At 42.6% G+C, this 9,093-nt stretch overlaps 1 protein-coding gene across 1 annotated transcript in view; it reads left to right on the top strand.

Moving 5' to 3' along the window:
- Positions 1 to 597: 597 nt before the first annotated feature.
- Positions 598 to 9,093, top strand: part of NUGGC (nuclear GTPase, germinal center associated) — a 35,614-nt gene continuing 27,118 nt past the window's right edge. Inside the window, exons 1-6 of the mRNA XM_012931287.3 lie at positions 598 to 634; positions 3,628 to 3,732; positions 4,322 to 4,430; positions 5,147 to 5,369; positions 5,575 to 5,808; positions 8,643 to 8,852. Coding sequence (XP_012786741.3) covers positions 598 to 634; positions 3,628 to 3,732; positions 4,322 to 4,430; positions 5,147 to 5,369; positions 5,575 to 5,808; positions 8,643 to 8,852 — 918 coding nt within the window. The remainder of the gene's footprint in view (positions 635 to 3,627; positions 3,733 to 4,321; positions 4,431 to 5,146; positions 5,370 to 5,574; positions 5,809 to 8,642; positions 8,853 to 9,093) is intronic.

The raw sequence follows: 9,093 nt of genomic DNA, 5'->3' as shown, positions 1-9,093 counted from the left end.
TGTCATCTTATCCCATGCACACTGACTTGAATCCAGAGTACATGAGGGCTCCATTCATGCTCTTCTTCATCAGCTGGGAGAGCCCCCACTACACCTGCTGTTGACATAGCAGGACCAGTTTGAACTGCTTTGATGATTGTGACTCTAACCCTAACAATTCAAAGGTTGCAGTCACCCCTTAAATGTCTGCTGACATTTAAGGAACCAAAGCACAAGGGTTCAAGATTTACTTGACTAAAGTACAGGTAGCACCCCAAGAAGAAAAGCTACATAAATTCACCTGCACAGCTTGGGTCACCAGAGGTTTAGTCTCGTTTTATTGTGAACTAACTGCAATATCTCAGACACAAGGATTATAGAGAACCAGTAGCTGCATATGGATCTTTGTCCTTTCTAAGCCAACAGGTGCTATAATTAGCACTGTGAGTGGTTCAAAGATAAGTCAAATTGAGCATAACCAATGCACAGGCAGATTCACACATTCCTAGATTTTGTTTGCTCTATTTTCAATTTCTTCTACTCCAACCCTTTTTTGTATTTTTCCTTTCCATGGCAGTTCTCCTAAGTCAGCAGTAGCAAGCATTCACATAAGAAGAAATGGCAGAAACTGAGGATTTGGTGACTCCACATGCAGGTAACATCTACATATCATCCCCTGCTAAATCAATAAGAATCAAGGACTACTGTCTGACCAAAGTCAAGTGGGTGAGCCTGTAATTAATGGTGATCGTCATTCCTTACTCTTTATTCAGAAACTGCTTTCTCATAAGTTTCAGTAGTGAATGCCAGCAATAACTATAATAGCTATTCATAATAAAAAGAACTGCATGACCATCAATTAAATTTGTGGACTTTTTAAACTTTTTTTTCTTTAAAAAAAAAAAGGAATGATCTAGGAAATCACCTTGGACTTCCCTGGTCTCTCTTTCAGAAGGACAAGGTAATTCCCCTGGCATGCTGTCAGGTAGCTTTCCTTACAAAGGGAGTGCATGGCTATTGGAGCCTGTCTTCAAATAGTGGAGTCAGGGTAGGTGACCTTTCTCCTTCAGAAGCTAACGTGGGTCCCCTGGAACTAATCAGGGAGTTTTGCTGAGAAAGCTGGCAGGGAAGTAACCCCCATTTACAGAAAACAGGGATGTCCTTTTGTGTTTTGAGAATCTAGGAAAGAGCATCCTTACTCCCAAGAAATGATTTCTCTTGAGGGGATATTCAGTGGGCAGAGACCAGCATCAGAGGCATAGCCGACAGCGGAAACAAAAAGAACTAACTCTGGGGCCCCTCCTTGGATGTACTTGGCTCTGAAAAGTAGAATCACTTTGTTTGGAAGATGCATAAGATCTTGCCAAGGGTTGAATTAATCATGGAATGGCATCTCTGTTCGCATCAGTTGTCAAAACTGACACCTAGTGGCAGCAGGATGCAAAAGTTGCGGTGGGCTGAGCGCTTTTGTGGAGGACTTCCATCCACTCCTGGCTACTGCTCTTGGCAAGAGTCATTTGGGTAGAATGCTGGAAGGTGGGGCTGAACAATTAAAGGCAATAATAAGAGCTGCAATCCAGGTTCATACCAGTTCATTTCAATTACTGCTTAATGCAAAAATACTGGTTTTACATGATCTAAATCCAAAGTGGAATATTGTCTTCTTGCCTGGTGGTTTTCATTTCAGAAATTGAAAGAAAAGTGTAAAAACCCTGCTGTTTTACTGGACGCTTTAGCTTTGGCTTTAGTTGAGAAATAAGTTTCCAACCTCTTATCAGATTAATTATCAGTCCTTATAAAGTTGAAATAAGGAGCCCTGTGTTATTGACTTTTCCCTTGTTTTGTGACACAGCTCACAGACTAGACAAGCGTTGTTTACACAAGAGTTCTTGGATTGCAAAATCCACATCCTTTTATGTTCTTTCCGCAGACAGGTTGGGGAAACATTCTGGACTTTTGCGATGCCTTTTGGAACACAGGCTGACATGTTCTCCAGTCGGTAGCTGGCTAAGATGCCTGAATAGCATGCTTTTTTCTTCCCTGGGCCCAAAACCATTTGGTGTTTAGTTCCAGGCAATCTTCAGGCTGAGCCAGGATTAATTCTTCCAGTTGAGCTTAGTCAGAAGTTAGCATGTCTACAGGAGAAGAGTGTAAATGATGAACTCCTTCAACTCCCTGTCACAGCCTGAGCATGCGGTGGCAGAGTTTCAGACCTTGGCACATACTGTGGCCCCGTGCTCAAATATCCTAGGAGGTGTGAGCTGGCTGCAGAATGCAGAAGGATTTGTGCTGGAACATGCAATGCTGAGCAGAAGGAGAAGGCGGCCTGAAATCTGGGAGACCCTCATCTGGAGCCCAGTGGCTGAGGCCGGACCTCTGCTCAGACTATTGTTCTGGGTCACCAAGGAGAACTCCCTCTCTGCATTCTTCAGGCATGAGGACCTCCCAAAGTCTGTAGACTTAGACTGTTAGGACTCTTGAGAATCCGCTCTTCCAGTTCATTGCTTGGCTATTCCTAAGGCACAAGCTAACTCCAGGGTCACTCACAGCACTGGGATCATTTTCAGACACCTTTATCCCAAGCACCTGCCAGTCACTCCCTTCTAGCCAGAACACTACCAAGGGAGTGTTTTCTTAAACCCATCCAGAATGCAGCACTTGAGTTAAACCCTTGTCTTAGATTTCTGGGCCCCACCTAGTCGATTTTCTTATCAAAGGAAAAAAAATTATTGGAATTGATCTCTGCAAAAGCTACACAGATCTGCTTCTCAGTGATTTTGATTCTTGCTTTTGTAAGAAGCTGCTGACAATGTCCCTCTTTGAGGAAGGGGAAATTTTCTCCCAAATTTAATGTCCAAAAGAAGACAGACCATCTTATAAGGCACCTCCCCTAAATTTGTATGATGCTGTTGTCAACTTTCCCAATTTACAAGTGAAGAAACAAGCCTAAGGGACAGTGGTTTGCCCTGGATACCCGACTACCTTCTTTCCTCCCCATCCTTCTCTTTTCAAAAATTCTTGCTTGAGCTCTGCCAACCTGAAGCTAGGAGGCAGGAACTCAATCTAGGGTCTCCCATGTGGATGGGAAACACCCACCCACTTGAGTTATCACCTCCTGCCTCCCAGAGGGTACATCAGCAAGAAGATGGAATCAGAACAGAGCCAGAACTTAAACCCTGGTGTTCTGAAATGGATTGAGGGCATCCCAAAGGGCACCACAACCAGTTCACCAAACATCTGCTCTGCATTCTCCTTTTAACCACTATCTTACTTTGTCCAATGAGATCTCATGGAGACCTTTCTTTCTTCACCCTAGATGACGCCCTGCCTTGACCTTTCTCAGCATTGTTGGTTGATTGCCTAAAAATTTAATAAATGTCTAGCCACTTTAACTCCTGAGGAATTCCAGATAGGAGCTTTTCATGTGCAGAGACATGTAAAACTCTACATTTTGGAATAAAACACAAACAGTGCCTGGAGAGGTAGGCACCAGAGTGGACTAAGTCAGCAGTGTTCTCCCAAGGACCTGCCAGGCAGAGGAAGCTGCCAAAGGTCTGCCTTGGGCCTCTGAGTCTGTGCGTTGCTGGAATTGAGATGAAGATACCCTGTCCAGACCTATCATTGTACATAACCTTTCTTTATCTCTAGTTGATGGCTATTTCTTTAGCGAACCGATGAAGAAAAAGCGGCGGTTGGAAGGACACCAGCGGTTCCGAGCATTCCCCTCGCCGGAGCAGAGTGCCCTGAAGGAGTGTGAGTGTGGTGAAGCTGTGGGATGGGATGGCTTGTGACAATGTGGCTCTAGTTTTTCCCTATCCTCATCAAAAATGCTCAAAGGAAGAGAAAGTTAGATTTGGAAGCTGGATGACACATCTGCAAATGAACCTGTTCTCCCTCCTCCCCCCTCAAAAAAAGAGACCTTAAAGGATCTTCAAGTGGTCATTCGATCATTTGTCTGCAGATGTGTCCGTGTGGGAGAGTTGTTATCAAAATAACCTCTTCTTGGTTGGAACAAAGACTGTGCCAACAACTAGTTGGATATTTTTATAGATGTTTATTTGACCCCTTGCCTTTGATTCTTTTGATGACCTCAAGAGAAAAGAATCCATGATACACTAATAGTCATGGCATGGCAGGTTGGCTATTTTGAGCTTTTCAGAACCCACAGTTACTATCCCCAATGAACTACTATCTCAAGTGTCAGAGAATTTGTTATCTTGCTTAGCTCGCTCTTCATTTCCTTTTCTCTCTGCTCTATGATAGTCTATAGTCTCTCCCTTTGGAGATCTAGGATGTGATCCCTGCCAGGTTTGTCAAGGTAATGCATCTCTATTGATTCCAGATGAAAGATTGGAGTCCCGGACTAGGCGGGTTCTGAGCAACACTTACCAGAAACTTATTCAGTCTGTCTTCTTGGAGGACAGCATTCCTAATGGAGTCAAGTATCTCATGTGAGTCTGAAATCCACTACCCTTGAACTTTAGTGTAAAATCTTTCTTTAGTTGGTTGTGGGTACTTTTCCCCAGGAACAAAAAGGAGTTCTAAGGTAGAAACCAAGCAAAGCCTGGAAATTTTTGTAAACATGGGCCATAATTATTCTTCTTACTGGCAGCTGCCATTCATTGATTTGTCACTATTATCTAATAATCTGCTACATATTTTATGTATAAATCCAACTTCATTTAAACCTCCCAATACTGTCAAGTAATAGAAATTATGGCTGAATTTGAGGCTCAGAGAGGCCAAAACATAGACAAAGTCATGATGTTGATGAGTGGAAGGACCCTGAGTCCCACCCAGGAAACCTGACTCCAAGCCTAAGCCCCAGCTGTTTGTGCTGCATCAACTTGAGGTCTTGAGTACATGTCCCCTGCTCAGTTAGATTGCAGGTTGTTCCCAACACTCTTTTACCCCATACACAAATTTTATTTCCAGGATCAAGAAGATGCAATTTCCACATAACACAAATAGAGATGTCTCACATCTAGGCAGATATTACAGGATTTGTATAGGATTATTTTTCCTCAGTGTTTTTCAGAGACCAGATTTGGAATGCTTGGAATGATGAAATTTCTTGCCAAAGATCAGATCGCAGTTCCTTTGCATTCTGTTCCGTATCCTTCCCAGTGCACTCTGCTGATCATGATCATGTACATTTCTGATCTAGAAACAGGCTTCTTGCCTTAATTGAAAAACCACCATTGGATCCAATCTACATTGGATTATTCGGGAGCACTGGGGCTGGGAAGAGCTCAGTACTCAATGCTGTCATCCAGCAAGCCATGTTTCTACCAGTGTCTGGAGAAAGTACATGTACTTCGTGTATTGTACAAGTGAGCTCAGGGCACCGTGAGCAGTATGAAGCCAAAATCCACCTTCTCTCTGACCAGGTAAGTGTTTGCTCTGTCTTCCCTCCTTACCTCCCTCCCTCTTCTTTCCTTATTCCCCATTTCCTCATTGACAAAACATGGATAAGATGAACCTAAGTTTCCTGGTCATGCAGTTCCCTGTCCTCCACGAGGGGTGGAGAGTGGGCAGCAGACTGTGCCATTATTTTCTGTATTGTGAAGGCTTCTCTCTTCTCTGCCTTGGCAGGAATGGAAGGAGGAACTGAAGAATCTGACGAAGCTCCTGCACAGGACAGAGGACCCTAGTGGAGAAGAGGCAGATGCATGGGACAATGAGGATGGTGCCATGGAGGAAGCCATGTGGAAGCTGCAAGTGGTATATGGAATAGGGGCAGAAAATAAGAGTTACGAGGAGTTGCTGAGAATGAAGCCCAAAGCAAAGATTCCTGCCTCCAGAGTCATCACTCTCAAGGCAGAAGAGGTAGTTTCAAGATGTGTTTTTTCTTTATTTCATGGTCTGAATCAAACCTAACAGCTGAATCTATTTAAGGCACTTGCTCAAACGGCCATGTTTCTATTACAAATAAGTTGACACCCAAATCAGCACTAAACATGTTATTTTTCATTATTTGTGTGTCAATTAGAAATTTTGTATGTTGATGGAAGAGCTTTTGGATACAGAATAGATCATTTATAGTTAGTTGAAAGCTGATTAACAATGTTTGGGGGTTGCAAATGATTTGTGAAAAGTCATAATGACGGAAAGGGGCTCATTTATTTTCTCACATAGGATGGCTGAGACACTTGGAATCTTAGATTAATTTAGTGACTCAGCATTGTCAGTTACCGTCTTTTGGGTTCCCTTGAACTTCCATCATCTTCATAATCATAAAATTGCTGCTGAATTACTGGGCATCACAGTCAGCCTCATGAAAAGAAGGTGTAGATAAAAGGTGGAACCAACCACATATCTCCTTTATTCAGGAAGTAAACAACAATGACACATTTATTCATTGTGCATTGCATTTCTTAGCTGAGAGGAAGTCTACAGAAAGAAGCAGCCTTGTCATTTGCTTAGACCAATCTCAAACCACTGCCTCTCTAAACAGACAAAAAGGAGCAAGATTCGGCTGTAGAGAGAAATTGAGAATATCTTCCATCCATTGTTTCACTCCCCAGATAGCCACAATGCCCAGAGGTGGGCCAGGCCAAAACCAGCAGCTTGGAGTTTCTTCCTGGTGTCTCATGTAGATGCAGGAGCTTAACACTTGCACCATCTTCCACTGATATCCAGGGAGCATTAGCAATGAATTGGATTGAAGTAGAGCAGCCAGGTCTCCAACTGGTGCCCATTCGAGATGTTGGTGTCATGACCTGATACGTCATGAAGTTGGCACCTCCAATTGTTTTAAATACGTATTGAGACACATTTAGAAATAAAATGAGTGAAACCTTTTCAAAACACCTAGCTACCTCTTGCATTCTAAAATAATGAAAACAGGGGCCCAGCACGGTGGCCTAGTGGCTAAAGTCCTCGCCTTGAACGCCCCGGGATCCCATATGGGCGCCAGTTCTAATCCTGGCAGATCCGCTTTCCATCCAGTTCCCTGCTTGTGGCCTGGGAAAGCAGTCGAGGACGGCCTAAAACCTTGGAACCTTGCACCCGCGTGGGAGACCTGGAAGAAGTTCCTGGCTCCTGGCTTTGGATTGGCACAGCACCGGCTGTTGCGTTCACTTGGGGAGTGAATCATCGGATGAAAGATCTTCCTGTCTGTCTCTCCTCCTCTCTGTATATCTGACTTTGTAATAAAAATAAATAAATCTTTTAAAAAATAAAAATAAAATAATGAAAACAGTAGCTTCTTGTATTTAAATGAATATATTTAAATGAATAGTATTTAAATGATTAGATTGAACATATTCAGAGAAACATAACTATATGAATACATACAACTTACACAAAGATCAGTGTAATGTTCATTTCTTCTCCATTTCAATATGTAAATATCCTTCTCAACATTACAAATTTATCCATTAAAACCAGGGGAACAGAATTACCATTTTAATGAGTACAATTATGTATTCTGGGTTTCCATTAGGAACTCTGGGGCTGAGATGAGGGAATCTTATTTTGTCCTCCATCATGGTTTGCCCTAGACCATGGTTCATTATACTGAGCCCTCTAATATAAAGGGGCTTTTAAAAAAAGATATTTATTTTTATTGGAAAGGCAGATTTACAGAGAAGAGCAAAAACAGGGAGAAAGATTTTCCATCTGTTGGTTCACTCCCCAAATGGCCACAATGGCAGGAAGTGAGCTGATCCAAAGCCAAGAGGCAGGACTTCTGCTGGGTCTCCCACATAGGTACAGGATCTCAAGACTTTGGGCCATCCTTCAAAATCAGGGAGCTGGATGGGAGGTGGAGCAGCTGGGACATGAACTGACGCCCGTATGGATTCCTGGCACATGCAAGGTGAGGATTTTGCCATTGAGCCAATATCCAGGGCTCCCTAAATTAAAATTCTTAAATGTGCCTTATTATTTCCTCTTTTTCAATTTGTCATTTGATTAGAACTCAAGAAATATAATACTCCCCACTAAGATTGCAACTAATCAACTGATTTACTTTTAACTTTGAATTTGCATTCTTCTCTTACTTTCAGGTCCAGTCTAGATATTTATTAACCATGATCACTGTACATTCCGAATCTTCCAGACCCTATTTGAGACTCACTGAAATGATTTCTATCATAAATGTGTCATTGAACCAAGGTGTATTTAAGTGGGAATGTAGGCTAAGTTTTGTTCTATGTCCATGTACACATCAGGATTTCTTTCTTTGTACGTAGAAGAAAAATTTTAAAAACCTTTTTAAAGGTAGATTTTCAGACTAGTTTTCAACTGTGGAAAATATGATAACAATTCCTTTTTTAATAGTCATTGCAGATTTTCTTGATAATTAACATGTTTATACCAGCCATCTGGGAAGAATCTTAGTTCTCAGAAGTTTATAAAATTGCATATTAATTGCATTAGTTTTAGAATTCAGTGGTTTCTTGGAGATAATTATAATAGTAATGTTGTGATGTATCTGCAGTCTAGTTGATTTTGATTTCTTCATCTGTAAGTTCAAGAGCTTGAAATTGCTGGTTTCCATATCCTTCCTGATCCTTGCAGATGGGTCCTTTCAGCCTGAACGATAGGTCTCCTTGCACCCATGGTCCAGGGCCCCTGTGGCCATGTGGATTCACAGCCAGTCCCAGAGAAGAGACCTGTGGAAATGGCTGGTATGTGACACCATCCTTCTTCCTCAGGCAGAAGAACTGTCTGTCAAGTTGGACCCCTACATTCGAACTCAGCAGAGAGACTGGGATGGAGAACCCTCTGAGACACAGATCTGGCCCCTGATCAAACTTGTGGAAGTGACTCTTGCTAAATCTGAGCTGATTCCAGAAGGGGTCGTGTTGGTGGACATTCCAGGCACAGGTGACTTCAACAGCAAGAGGGACGAGATATGGAAAAAGGTGACTCTGATTCATGGGCTTCACTCTTTCTCAAGAAACAGGGAATGCTGTGCTTTCAGATAAAGGGATTTTTTCGAGTTCTTCTTCCTGTGTTCTAAGCCTAAGGACAAGAGCAGGAAATGGGTGGCCAGTGGCTGTGAGCAGGGAAGAATCACAGGACAGTCTTTGTAGCTGAAACAAGAGGATATGACGTACGTAAGTGTAAGGCCAGACTGAGGGGGCTCAGACAAAGGGGCCAAGA

Source organism: Ochotona princeps, chromosome 11 (genome assembly GCF_030435755.1).
Source record: "Ochotona princeps isolate mOchPri1 chromosome 11, mOchPri1.hap1, whole genome shotgun sequence".
In the NCBI taxonomy this organism is placed as follows: domain Eukaryota; kingdom Metazoa; phylum Chordata; class Mammalia; order Lagomorpha; family Ochotonidae; genus Ochotona; species Ochotona princeps.
The sequence above is the reverse complement of the archived record's forward strand: the minus strand, read 5'-3'. Positions and strand labels throughout refer to the sequence as shown.